General features: G+C 48.5%; 1 protein-coding gene across 21 annotated transcripts in view; it reads right to left on the minus strand.

The window, feature by feature from the left end:
* Positions 1 to 1,229: 1,229 nt before the first annotated feature.
* Positions 1,230 to 21,762, minus strand: part of RCL1 (RNA terminal phosphate cyclase like 1) — a 96,971-nt gene continuing 76,438 nt past the window's right edge. For 8 of the 21 annotated variants that reach the window (XM_078061350.1, XM_036101241.2, XM_036101233.2 and 5 more), the window contains 4 exons: positions 20,615 to 20,740; positions 16,152 to 16,308; positions 11,505 to 11,608; positions 1,230 to 1,963 (listed from right to left, as the gene is read on the minus strand). In XM_078061350.1, coding sequence (XP_077917476.1) covers positions 1,813 to 1,963; positions 11,505 to 11,608; positions 16,152 to 16,308; positions 20,615 to 20,740 — 538 coding nt within the window. In that variant the 3' untranslated portion in view covers positions 1,230 to 1,812. Of the gene's footprint in view, positions 1,964 to 11,504; positions 11,609 to 16,151; positions 16,309 to 20,614; positions 20,777 to 21,240; positions 21,268 to 21,353; positions 21,422 to 21,762 lie in introns of all 21 variants that reach the window. The other 13 variants (XM_036101239.2, XM_036101243.2, XM_036101247.2 and 10 more) reach the window with 5 other exon arrangements.

Genomic DNA, 21,762 nt, shown 5'->3' on the forward strand with positions numbered 1-21,762 from the left:
CGCGAGAAAGACTGGATGCAACAGGATTCAATGTACCGCTGCTGGCTTGAAGACAGAGGGAACCAAGTTACAAGGAATCCAGGCCGTCTCTACAAGCTGAAAGACGTCCCCAGCTGACAGCCGGCCAGAAACAGGAATTCCAGTCCTAGAACCTGAATTCTGCCAACAACCTGAATGAGCTAGAAGCTCATTCTCTGCCAGAGCCCAGCCCAGCTGACACCCTGACATCAGCCTTGTGAGACTCTAAGCAGAGAATCCAGCCAAGCCCACCAGAACCTCCAATCTATGTAACTGTGAGAGGGTACATAGGCATTGTTCTCAGATGCTAAGTTTGTGTTCATCTCTTACGCAAAACACAAAACTAAGTGGAATGCCATGATTCAAAATGGCCTGGCTCTCTGTAATGTTAGGCTTACATCTCCACAACTTCCCACACCCCGAGTCATGAGAGCGCAGACTTCCTCTGGTCCCTTTTCCCCGAAAAATAAAAGGGTACAAAGATTAGGGAGGCAAAGACCTTTCCTTACTTCAAACTACCCACCGCCCCCAGACGGAGAATACCATTTGGAATTCTCGTAGAAAGAATTATCTTTCCCTTCCTACCAACTGCAGCCGCATACACGTACCAAATGTAGACTCTGTTAGTTGTCAGGGGCAACCCACCATGGGCTGAGTGTTCCTGCATGTTCCTGCTGAGGAGGCCCTTCCCTGGGCCCTTTCTCCTAATAGTGTTCACAGCACGCAGCCCTGAGCGATGCAGTAATGTCCCCATCTGGAAGAAAGAGCAGGCTTGCTGGAGAGGAGCAGTCCCCGAGTGTGCAGACTCCTTGGCCGTGATGCAAACCCACTGCATGCTCGGCATCTCCTTTCCTCTCCTCCCTGCACATCATCACTGTGGGACTTGGGGGGCAGGGGAAACCGATACAAACATGAGGCCCATGCTGCTCGCTGCGCTCTAGGTAACAAAGTTCTCTGTCTCTGACCCAAGATCCGCAGGTCTTCCGCTAGCATCCACAACACAGTAATAATCTGACTTCGTAGCTTGCGAGTAGGGTCCAATTCCAGACTCTGACACTATTACATGCAGCACTTTAAATGAGGAGATGTAATGTCTTTACATTATAAATTTCAAAGGGATAAAATACCCTTTGTGAATTTTCTTAAGAATATAATAAAACCCACATCGAAGAGCTATATGAGGATAAAGAAAATGTACCGCACACGTTAGATAGAGAAAATATCCAGTAACTTTAATTGAGCCCTGCCCTCCCCAGGCACTCCTCGCCCCACATACACATACGATGAGCCAGACAGGGGGGTAGCACCTGCCTTCCTGATGTCAGTCCATTCAGAAGACGAGGGACAAGTGAGCTTCACAGACCAATTCTGACCTGTGTGGAGCAGTGCACCCCACCCCGTATTATCTCACTTAATCCCTACACAGACACCGAGGCTCAAAGCAGTCAGTCCTCGCAGGAGGAACGCTAACAGAAGCCCAGGAATGCAGGTGTGAGGCTGTTTGGGCAGCACAACTGTGTCCTGAAGGCACACTCTTCATCCAGGTGAGCCAAGGGAGCGCTCGTCACGACTGGGCCTCCTGAGCAATGTCCGGGCCACTGCAGAGGTGGCTAGAAACCACATGATACAGAGATGTCTTTTATTTAAATATTCTGATTTTTTTTTAATGGGAAATTAAGAAATCCTTGATGCAGAAGCATATCCTGTCCTGTATGAATGTGGACTTGGTCCCTTTGGGCGTCCGTGGCAGCTTCTGCTTGTCGGTAGGCGCTGGGGCCTTAGCTGGTGACGGTCTCACTTGAGGGTCTTGCTAAGGTTGGAGAAACCAACACCAACACAGGCCATCAGCACTTTATCCCCACCCTTGAGTTCTTCACCACATGGCTTGGTTTCAATTTTAAACATAATCTGGAAAAAACTCTTCAAATGCCGCAAAAACTCTATCCTAAAAAGGAAAAAACAAAAAAACAAAAAACGAGGGAGGAGTGAAAAAGAAATCCTATTTTCAAAAGAAGTTCTCCTTCCCCCACCTAGAACCCAAGCCTTTACTTTCACAGATCAAGAATATCTAAAATTAAGAACATCTCAATCAAAGTTCATTAAATAGTATTTATTAACAGCCTGCCATTTTCCAAAGCGGATCTGGACAGCCTATAGAGATGCACACAATACAAGATAAATTAAATACATTTTTTAAAGGTCCGAGGTTAGTACATGACACATAAGTCATCAGGCCCCACACAGTCTGAGTGGACACAAATTCGGCATTAGTCTATGAGCAGCTCTTGCAAAGAGAGAAACGTGGACTCCCATAACTCACAGCATCATGACATAAAACCAAGCAGATGCCAAAATAGAGAAGTCTCTCTCTTCATTCCTCAACCTCAATATAACCTTTCCATTCACTCAACACACATTTACTGAGTGTGTACTAGGTACCAAGCACTGTTCTTGGTGCTGGGGACGTTGTAGTCAACACAAAAATCCCTTCTCTCATGAAGTTGTCAATGTAGTGGGGTAGACAAGTCAAATACTCCTTAAAAGTACTATGGAAATTTAAATAAAGTAAACAAGGCAAACGAGTGGGAAGAAATATGGGTATAACAATATTTGTGTGTATATGACAGGCCATAATAAACAAGATGGCCAAGGAGGAGCTCACAGTAAATGGGACAATGGGTTTCATAGGGCTGTTTCTCGTCATCTCCTTTAAGACAGAATGATGGCTTCATCCCAACAGTACCTTGGGAACAGCAATTCCATGGAAGGATCATTGTACAGGTAAGCAGGCTTCTACTGGTCTGCCCCAGCAGATTCACCATCTCCCCAGCTGGCCTGACCATAAGACTCACCTGGAAAGTTCATTAAACACACAAGTTCCTGAAGGTTCTATTCAACTAACAACTGGTAGGGAGCAGGGTCCACATGGTAGAGCCTGGAAGCATAGGCCAACACAAAGACGGCCCCTCCCCACCCTTTACAGCCCGTGTCTCCTCAGTGCACAGGGGCCAGAAATCTACTGTTAACAAGGATCCCTGGTGATTCTTTTTTTTTTTTTTTTAGGATTTTATTTATCTATTTGACAGAGAGAAAGCGAGCACAAGCAGGGGGAGTGGCAGAGGGAGAGGGAGAAGCAGGCTTCCGGCTGAGCAGACAGCCCGACGAGAGGCTCGATCCCAGGACTCTGGGATCATGACCTGAGCCGAAGGCAGACACTTAGCCGACTGAGCCACCCAGGTGCCCCTCCCTGGTGATTCTTAATCAGGCAAGTTTGGGAACACTGGTTTAGTTAAGAAGAGATGGTCTGCGTCTCAGTAATGAAGTATCCAGCAACCTTGTATCCTTCTGTCCCCCAACTGAACCATCCAAACTCCCTACCCTAGCCAGATGGTTCTAACCCTGCCTGCACATGGAATCACCTGAGAAGCTTTCAAAATACTGATTCTAGACATAAAGACCAACAGGAAAGAGTTGAGAGTCAAGAAATAAACCCACACATTTATGGTGAATTGATTTTTTTTTCTTTTTTTTTTAAAGATTTTATTTATTTATTTGACAGAGAGAGAGACAGCAAGAGAGGGAACACAAGCACGGGGAGTGGGAGAGGGAGAAGCAGGCTTCCCGCCGAGCAGGGAGCCCGATGAAGGGCCCGATCCCAGGATCTTGGGATCATGACCTGAGCCAAAGGCAGACACTTAACGACTGAGCCACCCAGGCGCCCCTGGTGAACTGATTTTCAAAAGGGGCGCCAAGATAATTCAATGGGGAAAGAATTATCTTTCAACAAATGCTGCTGGAACAGCTCCACATGCAGAAAGATGAAGTTGGGCCCTTTCCTCACATCATCCACAAAAATTAACTCAAAATGGATTAACGACCTCAACTTAACAGCTAACACATGAAACTCACAGAAGAAAACACAGGAGAAAATCCTCATGATCTTGGGCTGGACACTGGTTTCTTAAATACAACACCAAAAGCAGAGTGATAAAAGAAAAAAACAGATAAATTGGATTTCATCAAAATTAAAATCTTTTGTGCATCAAAAGACACTATCAAGAAAGTGAAAAGACAACTCCCAGGTTGGAAAAAGAAGTATTTGCAAATCATGTATCTGGTAAGAGTCTGGTATTGAGAATATAAAGAACTCTTACAACTCAATAATAAAAAAAACCAAATAATCCAAGATGGGCAAAGGATCTGAACAGACATTTCTCCAAAGACATACAAATAGCTAATAAGCACATGAAAAGACACTCAACATCGTCAGTCATTAGGGAAACGAAATCAGAACGACTAGGAGATCCCATTCCACACCCCACAGAGTGGCTACAATCAAAAAGAGAGACGTCACATGTCTGGGCGAGGATGTGAAGCAATTAGGTGCCTCAATACTGTCGGTTGCAATGTCAGTACGGTGTGGCCCTGTGGAAAACAGTCTGGCAGTTAAATCTCAAGTAAAGACTTACCATATGATCCGGTAATTCCCCTCTTAGGTACAGGACAAGAGAAAGGAAACATACACCCCCACAAAAGCTTGACACTAATGTTTGTGATAACATTATTCATAACAGCCAAGAAAGGAGGAACAACCCGAATGCCCATCAACTGATGAATGGATAAACAAAATGCGGGGTGTCCGTACAGTGGAGTATTATTCGGCCTTGAAAACGAGTGGAGAACTGACCCACACACAGCACAGATGAACTCTGAAAACACTGTGCTCAGTCCAAGAAGCCAGTCACGAAAAACCACATACTATATGAGTCTGCTTGTATGAAATGTCCAGAACGGGCAAATTATAGAGGCAGAAAGCAGATGAGTGGTTGCTCAGGCCTGGGGGTTGGGGGGAGCAGGAAGGACAGGGAACACCCGTGAATAGGCAAAGGGTTTCTTTGTGCGGTGGTGAACACATTCTAAAATTATGGTTATTCTGAAACTGGGGTTATGGTCACACAACTTTGGGAATATACTAAAAACCACTGAATTGTACACTTTATTCTTTTTAAAGATTTATTTATTTATTTTAGAGAGGGAGAGCGCAAGTGCAGTGCACGTGCCTGTGGGGGGAGGGGCAGAGGAAGACGATCCTGAGCAGACTCCCCCCAGAGCGTGGAGCCTGATGTGGGGCTCGATCTCACGACCCTGAGCCAAAACCAAGAGTCGGACGCTTAACTGACTGAGCCACCCGGGCGCCCCTGAATTGTACACTTTAAAAGGGTAAACTGTGTGGTATGTGAATTATATCTCAATAGAGCTGTTCAAAATGAATAAATACACGGTATTTGTGAAATTCAAAAGTAGTGGGCCCGGCTCCCACCCTCACACAGTATATACCCGAAGGAGCGCAAAGCCTACTGCGGTGAATTGCGCACCCCTCCTGTCCCTCCATCCTTCAACCTACGAAGGAAGGAAAGGGGGCGGCACAACTCCTCAGCCGGTCTGGCTGACATGAGCGGCACCTCAGGGACGAAGAGAAGAAACAGTAACTCCCTGCACAGTAGGTCTGGTGCGTGGGGCGCGCTCGCACAAAAGTCCCTCGCTTCTCTGCTCTCTGTTCATCTCCATCTTCAAAGTAACATCCCATCTGGCAACTCTCCTAGGAAAGCTTCCTCGGCCAGCAAGCTGGGTGGTTTCCACGGCGCTCCTGGCTCTGCTCGTGGGGTCTAATGAATGCTCTGCAGAGCACCCCCTGTGGCAGAGCACCTCCCGGGCAGAGACTGAGTCTGCTGCCGAAAGCCATTCTCCCTGCCGGGCGCTCGACCAGCTGCTCAGCCAGGAGGCACCGAAGGGAGAGGGGGTTTGACAAGTGCCGCCCTCATTCTCAGCAGGGAAGGGAAGCCCGTGCCGGCCGTGCCGGCTTCCCTGTCTTCCTCACCAACTGAAATGTTCCGTTCCGTGTTCTCTGTGCGGGCCCCACCACGTCCCCCACCCTGTCCTAGGAGAGAAAACAAACGCGTCGAACCCACAGATAAACAGTCGACATCTGCGGGCAGCGCTTCCAGCCGCCTCACCCACTTGTCTGTGCTCTGGGGAGAAAACGGCCTGTGCTGTCGCTGCCTGGGGCGCACTCGGCTCCCAGCGCCGTCCCGGCCAGCCGTGCTGGGAATCGCTGGGCTGGGCTGGAAAACCCACACGCCCCCGGCAGCCGGCAGAACCCCCGAGGGGCCTCCGGGCGCCCCCGAGCTCCTGGAGAAGGATGGAGAAACACAGGCCTGAGTGTGCAGGCCCACACGTTCGCAGCCGCGGGGCGTGTGTAGCCTTTGGAACGGCCGCCAAAGCAAAGTCGGGTCCACGTCCTACAGGACGAGGTTCTGCCAGCCCCACCGCCTGTCGGAAGGGGTGGGGGAGGCTGCAGAATGTCCTCCGCCCTCCAGCTGGGTCTCCAGAAGCCGAGAAATAACCACAGACGATGTGAAATCCTAACTGCCTGCTGAAGGAATTCAACAAGTCCCATCCACGCTGCCCTGCGCCCTTCCCCACGCGCAGCTCTGCGTGGCCGCGCCTGTTCCTCCCGGTGCAGGATGCCCGCCCCTCTCTCCCCAGCACCACACTGCGGACTCCCGCCTCCTGGACACAAGCACAGGGCCACGCGGGAGAGGAGCTGTGGCTCACTGACGGCCGCTCTGGCCCTCGGGGGGCACGGTGACCACCTGCACGGAGTAACGGGCAGCTCCGCAGACCGACCATTTTAGACAACTGGAATTCTTTCTATACGACTCCTGTGTGAAGGATCTGAACTCCTGACTTAGACAACTGTATGGTGAGCCATCGGGCTCCTTGCTCAGCGGGGCTCCATCCCAGGACCCCGGGATCATGACCCGAGCCGAAGGCAGACGCTCAACCGACTGAGCCACCCAGGCGCCCCTGTAGTGAGTTTTCTTGTTATTCAGGAAAAAGTGAGGATTTATTTTCGGAAAAAACAAAACCAAAAACAACAATACTTTTGTAGAAAAATACTTTTCTATGAAAGCCTCCAGTCCATCTGACAAACTTTCAGAGACTTCTGGAGCACAGAGATCATTTTTCCTGTGCATTTTCAAAGGGTGGGTCGTTCCCACCACCACTGTTGGTCAAAAGGTGAAGGCCACTGGGCTCATGGGCACCTGCCCACTGAACCCCAACTGCCTGGGACTTGCCAGGCGGCCCACCCCACCCCTTGAACACCACGCCAGGGGGTGCCAGGATCACAGGAGAGCCCTCTGTCCAGGAGCTCCACAGACACAAAACCCGACAGAGGGTCCTGCCTTCTGTTCCACCAAGTCACTTCGCTATTACGGTTACCTGCTTCTCAGGCCTAAGGTGCTGCTCTGGAAGTTGAGAGGAAAGTTTCAGGGGCAGGAAGAGCAACTGTTCAGTGGGACCCCATAGTCACCACACACCAGCTTTTAAAAAATACACGGGTGGTGCTTTTTCTGCCCAACAGTGGCTTCCCTGAAGCCCGCTGACCTCTGTTCCAAGGATGAATGCTCATGGTGAGTCCCCAGCCCAGCTCGGCCGAGGCCCCACATCTCCCCCAGCCTGACTCTCTGCTCCCTGTCGCCTTTGTAAGTGAATTTAACTACTTCTCTCTTTTCATCTGAAAAGTAAGGATGTCCCTGGCTTTTCCCACATGCCAAATACGTTCTGGGGCACAAACGGCATAACAGAAGGGACGGGGCTTTGCAGGACCTCCAGCACTCCGCAGAGGTAAGGTGGAGCGGGCCGCACTAGCTTGCAGAGAGCAGCTAAGCCACTGAGCCCAAACCGCCGGGTGCTCTCTCATTTGGTCTCACGCTGCTGTGCTTCAGACTGGGGGAGCCCACTGCCCCGATCAGGCTGTGTGAACAAGGACGCTGGGCTCTCACTCCCCCCCAAGCACTTCACACGCAGTGGAAAGAGATCATTTATTAAAGTGAGGGGAAAAAAAACAAAGTGGCATGGTTTATTTTAGACTTCTAACTAAAGATAGAAGGAGATCATTTTACAATGAGGACTCTCTGAAAAGATGCAGCAGGGCACCCTGCCTGAGACAGGGAGGTGCCTGGGGCCCAGCGATGTGGATGGAATCCCAGCTCTTACACAAGAGCACAGTGCGTCAGGGAAGCAGGGACTCTGGACGAGACTGTCTCCGTCAGAACCCCACTGGCTGACCTGTGTGCCCCCAGGGGACAGGATTCCACCTCTCCAGCCTCAACCCCTTCACCTGTAAAATGGAGCATGAAGAGTACCTACCTGCCTTTATCGCCCCCATAGGGTCATCATGAAAACTACATGAGTTCGCATTTTAAAGCGCCTAAAACAACATCTAGACAACAGTAAACACTGTAAGTGTTCATTAGATAAACCGACCCTACAGAATTCTTGGAATCGCAAATAAGAAATGTGTGGTGTTTAGTAACATGACTGCAGGAGGTTAGTCATAATGAATGCCGATTTAGAGATAGCTGAGCAGACAATTTACAGTGACTTCAGGCTCGAGAATACCCCAAGCAAGTTTCCTAGGCCTCCTGGTGTCCAAAGAGACCTTACGGAGAGACTGGACTTCCCAGGCTGAGGGGACGCCCAGGCACAAACCTGCTTCCGGCATGGACTGAGCTCTGGGAGGCATCCTGCACGGCTGGAAGGGCTGAGTACCTGACCTCGTTCAAGCCTCACTCCATCTCCACAAACCCACGACTTCAGGACCATTCACCATCTCTACTGATGAGACAAATGCTCAGGGTGCTCAGTGCCTGGTCCACGGTCTCCCAAGCCCCGGGGCAGAGCCAGACCTGAAATCCAGGTAGGCAGGACTCTTGATACCTGCGCACACGCAGAATGCAGCACGCTCTGGAGACCGCAGCCTCTAGTCATGAACAATTGCCCAAAATGCTAAGATGCTCATTAATACTCATTTTTCTTGCTGTTCACCCTGCCTTTAAATAAAGTGTAAATCCTTCCCTAAATTCTAAAGTTAAGCTTTTTGAGGGGAAGGCAGAACCACTGTCACCAACTATAACCATCTAAAACTCAATAAATTCAACAGAAATAGATTCTACACATACTAGCATGCCATTTAATACTATTTTATTCTACTGAAAAAAAAAAAATCTCTCTGGCCTTCCTGAAGAATTTCACACATATAGACTTACTTTCTCAAGTAACACAGAAAACCACCAACAGGAATCTCCTGAAGTAAGACAGGGAAAAGGAAAAGAAAGGAAGAACATTGAGACCCTTATTTTCCAGAAAGGATTTGAAAGCAACACTGCACGAAAAAAACATCCTCCTTAATCCCAGTGCTCTGTAAACAGACATTTGAAAAGCTATTTATAAAAATCAAAATGTGCAAAGTGCCAGAATACATTTCTTTAAACCAAGGAGGGCCTTGCTTCTGGTTTTCGTTAAAAATCAGGTTTCAGAAAACAAATTTTTATGACTTTATCTGCTCTTAAAAGTAAGTGTGACAGTTTGATCTCAAAAGCTCTTGAATCTGACTAGGATAAACTGCTCCCCCCCCCCCCCCAGTATTATCTTCCTGATTGTGGATTTTGTCCCTTTTCAACCTTAACTGTTCACAAATACAATGTTAACTTCGCTTATCAGGTCCCTCAAGGACACACAGTTCTTCCCGCCTTTGCCCCTTCATTACTTTGGGCCACTGGAGCCTTCCATGAGGAAAATGGGTCCCAATCAGATACAGCTTCCAAAAATAAACTCCCTAACCCCCACCCTTGTGCTAGTTTACCAAAAAGAAGGTTGGCTGTCCCCTCCCTGACATGAAGCCCTGGGAGGCAGGTAATCCAGAGGACAAATGTCCTGTAAGGCCTAGACCCAAGTCTCAAAACACATAATTTTGCAATGTGTCCAACTCCTCTAAAGCTCCATTCAGAGCAGACCACTTTGTTTTCCCAGGAGATGTTATAATTTTAGGCAAGGTCTCTGGAAGACAGGACACTGCAATTAATGTTTGGTGAGGAGTGAGTCGAGGAGGACAGGACACAGGGACTTTTAAAAATGCCCAGTCACATCTTGACCATCTCCACAGGGGCTGCTGACATGAAAAGATTATAAAGGCCCTGGAGCCAAACTAAAAAAAAAATCTCCAAAAGAAAAAAAGAAAAAAAAAAAAGTGTGACGGAAAAATAAAAATATACATTCCATTTTTCACATAATGTTCTGCCAAACCCCATGCCCCATGACCGCACACGTTTCTAGACACAGCCTCACGCTGCGCGAGCAGTCAGGCCTGCGGCTGCCCCAGAGCGGAGGTCGGGAAGCCGCGAGAGCTGCTAACCAGCCGAAGGGGGCCGCGGCGGGCCCAGACTGTCGGCCCTGCCAGCAAACTCTCCACGGGAAGCAAATCTCTGCACTCGGGGTGCTGAGCTCCCAGCCCTGAACCGCTCTCGAATTGCTGGTGTTACAAAGTCTATCTTAGTATTGTTGATTCCTGGTGTCAGAGTGCCATTTACTCAATTTCCTGTTTCCTGTGCTGTGAAATACTCTACACGAGCTATCGGGAGATAGTGTGGTCCTCACCACCCTCCTGCTTATCAGTCTTCCCCCTCTGTTAACAGAATGTACTCTCTTGCATCTCCTTGTTCCAAAACAATCTCCCACCAGCAATCAAAAAAAAAAAGCCTCCCTAAGAATCTCCTCCAGTCTCCTGGTCTCCCCAGTCATGGCGGAGCGTGCCCCGCTCCCAATGTGATGGCACCACCATTCTTCAGTTATCACAGTACTGTACCTTTCAGATATACAGCATCGGTACCATGATAACCGAAAAAGGACAGTTCAGTCTCATATCTACCTGAGTATCTCCGCCCACACGAGGCCCACCCAGCCCGCTCCCACCCACAGATGACCAGGTAACGATACGAAGTAGATACTCACACACACACACACACACAGATGTCAGTGCTCAGAGGCTGTTACTATCAATAAGCAATGCTTCTCCTCTGCTGTGTATCATTTAAGTCTTGTTTATCATTAAGTCTGAGCTGCTCTTTTTGCCTCAGTGGTCAACTTCGGATGACACCCATGGCCTCAAACTCACCTCTCTATTTTCCCCACTAGGCCAGCGGCAGGACTATGAACTTTGCTTCCTCGTTCATCTTTCCAGCCAGCTCACACCCTATCATCTTGGACAAAAAGATAGTCCTCTTGGCCACAGGGAAGGAAGAGGGCGATTTAAAAAACTAACAAAATCCAAGCTGTAACAGAACCAGGAGTTTACCTCCAAAATGGAAACAAAATCTAAAGCACAGACAAGAGAACGGCCCAGTATTTGTCACGTAACTCTGATGACCTGGGAACGACAGACGGGAATGGTGAAGCTACAAGAAAGAATGGAAAGCAGGATCCTTGTTAAACAGCAGGTTTAGGATGACAGGCTCTGCTCTCCATGCATCAGCACGAGCCGGGCTTCACAGAGACGGGCTGTGTGGCACACAACACCTGTGTCGTTCTGGGCCGTCGGAAGACCAAACCGGCCAGCGCAGTAAGGCTGAAGGGCAAGGACTCACGTGTAGGGAGACAGCGGTCCGAGCAGGACTTTGGAAACATCCTGCTGTCCAAGGGTCATGAGCAACAGAGCCAGGCTCTGGTTGGTCGAGTCCACACATCCACCCTGTAAACACAAACACCTTAAAGATTAATCGTGGTGCCAACCAGAAAATGGAAAACCAACAAAACAGAGGGAAGGAAAACCGCAGACACCCAGAGGATCAGAACCACGGAAGAGGAGACTACAAAGTTCAAGCAGTAATAAAATAGAGGGCAGGTCTTTGAGGAGTAACCCTTACACCAGCTGACTTTAGGGAGTGAAAGTAACAGTTAATAAAAACAACTGTAATCACGGAGACTATGCGAATGAATGGACACTCAGAGGTATCTAGTGAAAAATGAAACCTTGCCTTTGTAAGGAAAGAAGAGGCAGGACATACAAGCAAAAACCCCTAATCAGCTCTAGGCAATGTACAGTTAATTACCTAGGGCTATGTGAATGCCGCCTCTCTTTGTGATCTGTTCTGGAGCTAATCCGACGTGAATTCAGTCACCTTCCACGGGTCTCACCTATGCACACATTCCGTTACACTCAGATACTGCTGGCCTGTTCCAGGAGCCTCTCGGCTCTCTCCCTGTGTGCGCCTTAGCGCTGGTGAACTACTGCGCTCAGTCCGTCCCTCCTCACTGCTTGCTTATGCATTACTCCCCGCCACTTTCCCTTCCTTCTCCTCCACACCAGAACACAGCTGCTTTGGTTGTCTTCCTTCTTTCATTCTTGAATTTCTCCACTGTTTCTGCCATTTTGCATCTGCCGATGCATGCATTACAGCTGTTGACATCTGTGCCCTTCAAAGTGTCTTTATTTCTCATCATACTTCCTGGGAGAACTTGATTTACAACAATTCAAACTTGCATTGTGCACAGTGAAGGCAGGATGACCCCGGTCTCTACGTATTTTGTAAGCATCAAGGTGAGACACCCTGTCTCTGAGCGCGGCTCTCCCGGACTGTGATCGGAACGGGTAGCCCCCCACTGCTGCTTCTGTGGCTGCACCTGTCCTCTCGGAGTGTGTGCAGTGTAGGGAGTAAGTCAGTGCTCAGGTGCGGACACCCGCTCTCTGCTGCTGGACTTCACGCGTGACCACGGAGTCAGAGTATAAGGGGGTTTATGCTACAGCTAGCCTTGAGGAAAACCCACTGCTCCCCCCAAACTACGAGAGATACTATAGGACAGTGTTTATCTCACTTAGCAAATCTTAGGACAAGAAGGATTACAGCTTATATATTTCCATCTAAAAAGGACAACCTGACCCCTGAGGAAGAGGAGGCCCAACAACACTAACTCTGCCTTACAGAACTTGCTCCCTCTCCTAACTGCCTAAAATTAAACTGTTCTCCATCTCTCCTTCTTACCACTGTGCTGCTTTTCTACCATCCTCACCGCTAGGTTTCTAGTTATGTGCTGGGGCGACGTTTCGGTGTGATCACTGTTATGTGTGCACGGGACACCACGGAGGGGGTAGTGGAGTCATCCCCAGGGCACAAGCTGCAGTCCTGGTACTGAGTGGCTTCGCTCTCACCGCAGCGATGAGAAAGGAGCAGGAACAGAGACAATTCAGGCAGAGCCAGCGCTATGCATTCGTCGGGGGCTGTGGGCACTGGGGCTGCCAAGGCGGGCAGAGGGAGACTCTGGGGACAGGGACCTGAGGTGGCCCCGGAGCAGGAGAATGGGGCAAACAGGACCCAGGGCCAGCAAGGAGCAGCCGAAAAGCTGCTGCACGCTGTGCAGACGGACGAGAAACGGTCGGGAGAAGGGAAAGGACAGACTGAGGCAGGGATTTTCTAACCGGGCCAAGGGTTTTGACTTTATCATGGGAAAGTGAGAAGCTGGAGAAGGTCTCTGAATGCAGGAGTGGAAAGATGAGATCAGTGTCTCAGGGTGAGATCTGAACAGAAGAGATGTTCGAGAGGTGGGTGGGAGGGAGGAGAAGCAGATGGGGCAACAAAAGATGAGCGAGAAAGGCAGTTCCAGGGAGCCTGCCACAGAATCAAGGGGGCTCAGCCACCGAGGAGACAGAGACGGAACGAGGGATCAGAGAAGAGGATGAAAACTTTGATAAAAAATAAGCGGTACCCTCAAAGGGATGGATTTTTATTACTCATTTAAACCTTGTCACATCACACACCTATAAAAAATGATTCATAGGGTCCCCTGGGTGGCTCAGTCAGTTAAGCATCTGACTCTTGATTTCGGCTCAGGTCATGATCTCAGGGTCGTGAGACCCAGCCGAGCCAAGCCCCCAAACCGGGCTCTGCGCTCAGCAGGGAGTCTGCTTGTCCCTCACCTCCCCCTCCCACCCCCTGCTTGCACACACACGCTCACTCTTGAATAAATAAAATCTTAAAAATAATTATTCATAAAAGCATAAAGCACTTTCATCCTTTTAAAACTTAAAGATCCTAGACGTATATACAAAGGATGTTTTCTTAGTGATTAAAAACAAAGGCAGAAAACCTGGTCCAGGCATAAGAAAATGGTATAAAATAGAACTTAACTGGAGTGTAAAGAAAAAATAAAATAACCGAATCCAGATTGTATGTCTTCTCTCTCGTGGACTGATGGGCTGGCTGTGCTTTTACCTAGAGGCTTATGATCCACTATTTACAGGGATACAAAATGGGCTCCCACTGGGCTATTCTGTGACTCGATGCTTCCAATGCCCCCAGGTCCGCTGGAAAGAGACAGAACATCCCCCACAGTCAGGAAGGGGGCCTGCCAGCCGCCACAGGACCCAGGAAGGGACACCTGCACACGTCAACAGGGGCTGGAGGATGCACGTAAAACACACAGGCTCTCCTCACACAATCCTAGACGACAGACTTCCTGAACTAAGTAACGGGCAGCGCAAGCTCTTGATCATTATTCCCAGCTTCCAGTTACTACCTGTCTTTCAAAAATCACCGAATTAAAAAAAAAAAAATCTCTAAATTTAGCACCAACCATTGGGCTGATTTAGCATCAAAAGAGCTGAGGCCAGACCCTGACCACACTCTTTTTGGAGGATTTCATCTGACACGGTGCTTCCTTCCTCCACTACTTCCCAGCTGAATGGTGAGTACAGGGACATACAAGGACAGAGACACTTCACTGAAGACATACTTACAGGTTCTGTCTTCATCTTAATTAGGTGGACATGAAATAAAGCCATTTAGGACCTGGAAATCCTAATTAACTCTGAAACAGTTCATTCTTACTTGTTCCACCTTGTGACCAATAACATTTTCAAGAATGCTGACTTGGATCAGGGGAGTAGACTGTTTATAAGCTGTTTTCCTGAATGCGGCCTGTAAAGGGATCCCATGACCCAGCCATCACCTTACCACAGTTATCAGTGACAGTGGCAAAAGGAAGATGTGAATGAAAAAAAAAAAATCACCACTGTACCTGCCTTACTGGTTTTATTTCGCTGGGCTCACATGTGATTTTTGTTGCTTTCAACAGGGCAAAACTTCCCTGGGAGACTCCAGGAAGGACCCACAGAGAGGTCTAGTAACTGAGAATAAATACACAGACAAATACAGAGATGAAAGGCTCTTGAGCTAGACAGAAAAGACAGTTGACAAACACCGTACACCATCTAGTAGCAAACCACCCAGAGTACAGTTCTCACCGGTGCTCAGTTCAAGAACGTGGGGCCTCGCCTACACAGTAGAGAAGTGAACATCCCTCAAAGCCTGAACTGGACTCTGCATTTCAAGGACGAAGTTTCAGCTTCCAGATTTGGAACCAAGGTGAAAGATAGTGCAGAAAAACAGAAACCTTGGAGCTGCATTTGTGACTCTCATCTAACCAAACTTATGGGATCTTAAAGAATATATTCAGGCGGCTTCATCTTATTTTCTCCTGCTGTCATTCTTCCTTCCCTTCCAATTTCTTCCTTGCTTCTTTTAGGTCAGCTCAACTGCCTTTTAGGACACAGTAAGTGTGTGTGCACGTGCACGCAGAGAATACTCCGGCAACTGGAAGGACAGGCTGGTCCAGGCAGGTCTGAGCTGTGTCCCAGAGCAGAGCTACAGAAGCAAAATGGCAACTGGTGAAGTCCTGTCTTTTGCCGCATTCTGATCTTTCCAAGCCCCTACTGTGCACCGACGCAGGACTGCCTTCCCCAGACAGCATTCTGGGCCACAGCACACTGCAAAACCTAGCCCATCGATACGATTTTCTATCTGAATTGTCACATACAAATCCAGATTTCCGGCTTCTCTTGAAAAAGCTGAGAGCAGCGAGCCCCTGCTCCCCTACAGCAGGGACTCGAGGAGCTGAGAGACGGTGCTGCATCGGTCAGGGCAGTGTGTGCTCTTCAACTGGCCAATCACCACCAAACCGGCTTCATTTTTTAACCCTCTCTCTTTTGTATGACTCTGTTCTAGTTCCTTCCTTTCCCCATTAAACTTACCTGCCCTGTTTCCCAAACCAGTGGGGCTGGATCTCTGTCACGGACTAGCTTACTTAATCCATTCAAGTAGTTAATGCTAAACTGCTGAATGGGTAGGAACAAGTTAACTCCTTGGCTTAAGCCCTTGGAAGGGAAAAAAGTCGCTAAGGAATAAAAATGAGAGACAATGATGGCTTTGCTCCCAGACCTGCAGAGACAGAGGACATACCCTATAGATCTCTTCGAGCAGCAGCTTGGCACAGTTCCTGCCGAGGTCCTCCGGAAGCACTGCTGCTCCCTGGCCCTGGGGGTTGGAGGCCAGTTCAGCACTGAGGAAGGTGCCATTGGTGGTCTCGGCAACCAGTGACAACCCAAAGCCAGGAGACCTGGGGATTCAAAGGCACAGACATGAGTAGGGTTCATAAAGTGGGGGGGGGGGTTCACATTCACCAGCAAAAGGAAAAGAGAAGACAAACTTCTCTTTGATGGCATTCTCTCTGGCCACAGCAAGCCTTCCTAGAGGTCCTACTAGCTTATGCTAGAAATATAAACGACTTAGTGAGAGCACACAGGGCAGAACCAAGATTACGCTCAAGTCTGCACGGCTTTTCCCGTTGGCCCTGCCTTCCTTCCCCCCACTCCAACACTGTGAAAGATCATACTGTGCGAGCCTGTAATGATCAACATATAAAGTAACATGAACAAGGGATACCAGATATTGAGCACCTACTTATGGCCAGTTTGAGCTAGGAGCTTTGACACCACAACTCTGCAGAGTAAACATTACCACCCTCATTTTACAAATGAGAAATTAAGCAACCAGCACCAAGGCCACACAGCTAGAAAGTGACTGAAATGCATTTCAAACACAGGTCTTCCAGACTCCAAAGCCCGTGAAAGTTCTCCACCACAGCACTAGGCCTTCAACCAATCCAGAAGATATGAGTGGCCAGAGGCCACCGATGACAGCTTTCTTCCGAAATACCAGGCTGCTCCCCCGTAATGAAAAGTACCACATGGGCCAGAAAGGGCCTATAGACTTTTGTTTGAAGAACATCCCTCACTCAGAATTCATTTATTTTTTTTAAAGATTTTATTTATCCATTGACAGAGAGAGAGAGAGCACAAGCAGGGGGAGCGGCAGGCAGAGGGAAAAGCAGACTCCCTGCTGAACAAGAAGCCCGATGCCGGGACTCGATCCCAGGACCCTGGGATCATGACCTGAGCCGAAGGCAGATGATCGACTGAGCCACCCAGGCGCCCCTCAGATTTCATTTAATCTAACCAGTGAGCTGGCACCGTGTTCTCTCCTGTTGTGTTCCTACCACCAACAGCCAGAAGCTAACTAACACCAGCTGACTCACTCACTCATGCATCCAACAAACATTTGGGGAAAAGCTGCTTCCATGGCCAGGACACCAAGCACACGGTAAACACAGGAGTTCCTGCTCTCACAGAGCTCAGTGACAACCGGTTTGGCACAAAATCAAATCAGTCCACGAACAATAACAACAGCACCTCTCCATAAAATTTCCAAGTCTGACATCACAGACGTCTACTTTGCCCAGTGCCTTTTTAAAAAAATATGTATTCCCAGCAGTATATTCGACATGCAATCACTACACGTGTCCCCTTTAACACAATTCAACATCCATGTTCCTAAAGCACTCTGTGTCCAGCACAAAACTAGCCAAAACATCTGTTTCAGAAAAACTACTCAGCCAAGGGTTAAGGACACCTGCCAAGGGAAGGGGGTGAGTGAGAACAAAGGTTCTGGGGCGCTCCGAGTCATGCTTTACCGCCTAATGCCGTGCCGCCCAGCCATCCCACCACACGGCCATCTCGAGCTGCCTTCGAGCCACCTGACCAGGAGGAAGGAGGGCGTCCAGCTCCGCGGTACAAGTGGCGCCATGCAAACATGGAGAGCAGGAAACAGACGGAGGCAGAACCAGGAGGTAGGCTGCCCTCACTGCTTTCACCTGCTCACTTACAGTTCCCAAGAACTTCTGAATTTTTCCATCCATGTGAAATCTTTGAGGTGTGTGTAGTTGTTATTACAATAAGCTTTGTATTTAATCAAGACTGTTCCATATAACACTGTATTTGTTTTAGGAAAAACACAAGAACACACGAAGCCATGTGTGCATTACGCGAATTTTCTCCCTCCAATCTGGGGTGTGTGTGTGTTATCTGGCCTGTTTCGAGTTATGATGACAAAGCAGCTGGTCACCAGGTGACCTCACTGAAGATCTGCCTTAGTAATTTGCAAGTGACAGCCTCCAAAACTTCCCAATTGGTGAGCGCCGGGGTGGTTCAGTCGGTTAAGTGTCTGCCTTCAGCTCAGCTCATGATCCCGGGGTGCTGGGATCGAGGCCCACATTAGACCCCTGCTCAGCGGGGGACTCTGCTTCTCCCTCTGCCCCTCCCCCCTGCTCGTGCTCTCTCTCCGCTCTCTCTTTCTCTCAAAAAAATAAGTAAATAAATAAAATCTTTAAAAAAAAAATTCCCAATTGGTAAAGGACTAGATTTTTTTGAAAGTCCTGACTGTGAGAGCTTTTTTTTTTTTTTTTAAGATTTTATTTATTTATTTATTGGGGGGGTGGGGGGAAGGGGAGGAGAAGAGGGAGAGGGACAAGCAGACTCTGCATTGAGCATGGAGCCTGACACGGGGCTCAATCTCACCACCCTGAGATCATGACCTGAGCTGAAATCAAGAGTCAGACGCTCAACCGACTAAGTCACCCAGGCGCCCCCTGACTGTGAGGATCAAAACGGGACAACAGACAACTGTGCATACTGGTCAGAGTGCGGACACAGGCCGCCCAGAGCTGCCGCTCCCCACAGCTCTAGGCCGTGGCCACAACACACACTGTCAGTCTCAGAGTTCAATAAACCTCATTACATGGACACCCCCCTGAGTCAGAAGAGGAAAATGCCCACTATGACTTCACCATTTCCTAACAGAGAAGGAAGAGCACCACTTGTCCTCTGTAACTGGAGATTTAGAAAACACAAACCTAACATCATGCATTGCTTTCACGTGTAATTTTTTTTTTAAGTGGGGCTTGGAGTTGATGACCCACAAATCTCCATCACGCCCACGTCCTGATCCACGTATGAGCTTCCTACTCACCCTCAGCAGGGATAGGACTGGACCACACGCCGGGGTCAGCTGAGTCGATGGTGTTAGGAAAAGCTGCACCATCGTGGGGGCAGCATGGCCTTCAGGCCTCCTCTGCTTCAGCCTTAGTCACCCTCGCGGAGCCAGGGGCCAGACAAAGGCGGCACAGTGGAGACCAGGCCACCCAGACAGCTGCTGCTGCGGCTACCTGTCCCCCCCCCATGGCTCTGTGGTCCCCTCCCCCAGAGAAGGGCCGAGAAGGGGAGAGAAAGGCGGGGAGTGAGGAGCAGCATGAGCATTTCTACAGGACCTACTGTCTGCCAGCCACTGCGTTAGCGGCTTACCTACGTGGTCTTTCAACATGTACCGTAACCCAGCGATGCCGGCATTATGACTCCCATCATGTGAACAAGGAAAATGCTGGCGATATCTGAGCAGTGCACCAAAGGTTTGGGACCATCACTGACCTTTCCAAACCCAGAGAAAGGGCCAGCCCGGCACACAAATCCTTTCCCAACTGTATCCTCTGACACCCCGCCCCCATTGCTCTGAGTTACGAGCTGCCACCACATGGCTGAAATCACCTTTGTCTGCCCCATGGACCTTGTCAAGGTCAGAAATGCCGTAGCACACTCAGCCCTCCTGTGCTGTCTCTCCTTCTTTGGCTGAAGTCAAAGGAAAGCTCAGACAGAAGGGCTATGAGAGAGGAGGGGCTGTGCTGCTACTTAGCAAAAAAATGATTTCTGAACCCCCAATAGTCGATCTCTGACATTCTTATTTTTAGGAGACACGACCTGCAAGCTTCAGACTGTAAGCACTGAAATGATTCAGCAAAAACAGAAACAAACACAGAAAACTCACACACAAGTAAATTTGGCAAAACATTCACTGTTAACTACAAGTAGTAGGAACACACAGGTGTTCACTGTGCTAGCCTTTCAACTTTTCTGTATATTTAACATTTTCATAATAAAAAAAAATTAGTTTTTAATTGCTTCCCTAACTTACTGGTTCCTAATATACAAGCAAAGCCTAAAACAAGTATTTTCATTACACAGATCATCATTAACTTTTTATTTTCTAAAGTGAGGTTTTCCACAAAGGCTTCCCCTAAACCCGAGTCAAATCTGCAGTAACAACTTCCTTTGGCTCTAGGGGTGCTGTTCCCCCTGATGGAGGGAGAAATCAACTGGCACAGACCAACAAAGGGTATTTTCCCCTAAACTGTTATTTACTCAGGGTGGAAGAACTTGTTTGCTTTAATTTTTTGTGGGAACAAATGGGATTTAAAGCTGGAAGCACCGTTTATTAATAGCTGGGTTTTAACTTCCCCAGGCCAGGGTCTGGACCCCTCATCCCCAGCACCGGCCACTATGATGCTTCCCACGTGATAGGTGCTCAGAAGATGCCCGCTGGTGACAACAGCAGTAAGTCGGGAGGAAATTAATTCTGAAATCACTCTTCCTCTGGCTGCCGACACAGAGCTGGCAGCTTTCACTGCAATCGGGACAGGAGTGTGAAAAGGCTGGGTTAGCTGCAGAAATAAGCTCTAAAAAAGCACAGACACTTACTTCCCAGAGCTGACTCCTTTCATGTGGTCTGTGTAAATATAGATATCGGGTATAAACTTGTTGAGGATGCTCCTTGCAGAATCCACGATCCGGTTGGCCATCTGCGGTGATACGCGCACGGAGTACCTGCAATCCACGGTTAAGGGTGCCATTCTGCTTGGACTCCACACAGAGAAAGGTCTGTTATAAAGCTAGCAGCTATTTGTGGAACTGTAATAAAATGCCATTCTAATGCCATTCTATTTTCCAACTGTATTTAATTGCTTAACTTTGTCATAATACCTTAAGTCGATTTTTTAGATCATTGTTTTTATTTATTATTGTATTACTATATAGTTTTTATATTATTGTTATAAAACAATCACAATGAAAAACACACAGATGTAGAGAGTTGGAAAGTATAAAATAAGAGTTCCCAACCCTGCTCTAGAGTTCCTACCCAATGCCCCTCCCCTCTCCGAGATATGGTTCAACTCAATTTTGGAACAAAAGGAGACAACGGCCTGCCTGTCTGGCATGAGCCAGGCTCCCTTTGAAGTGTTCTCCGACCCTCCCCACTGCTGGAACCAATGAGTCTTTCCCTTGCAAACCTAAGGCCAGAACAGACACACCACACTGGGGCTCACCTGGGCCAGTCCCAATCCACCCCTGGTCTGTTGACAGGAAAAGCAGAAAAAGATTAGTGAAAGAGAGTACAGTAGCTGTTTATAAAGATCTTAATAGGTTTGTTGCAACTCACAGAGCTTATTTTCAATTATTTGTCATTTACTCCATTTGTGGATAACACAGGCTCCTCACAACTGCTACCTTATAATAAAAGTATTGATAATTAGCACATTTACACCACGGCACCCCCAGAAAGAAAAGGAGGAAGATAAAAGCAACTCAAATGAAAAGACTGGTGTTTTTTGTTTTTGTTTTTTTTAATTTTTTGAGAGAGAGCGCGCACATGGCAGGGGTTGGTGGGGCAGAGGGAGAGGCAGAGAGAGAATCTCAAGCAGGTTCCATGCCTAGTGTGGAGCCCAATGTGGGGCTCAATCTCACAACGCTGAGATTATGACCTGAGCTGAAATCAAGAGTTGGATGCTGAACTGACTGAGCCACCCAGGGGCCCCGAAAAGGCTGATTTTTAAGGAAACAGAAACAAT

This window comes from Halichoerus grypus, chromosome 14 (genome assembly GCF_964656455.1).
Source record: "Halichoerus grypus chromosome 14, mHalGry1.hap1.1, whole genome shotgun sequence".
NCBI lineage: Eukaryota > Metazoa > Chordata > Mammalia > Carnivora > Phocidae > Halichoerus > Halichoerus grypus.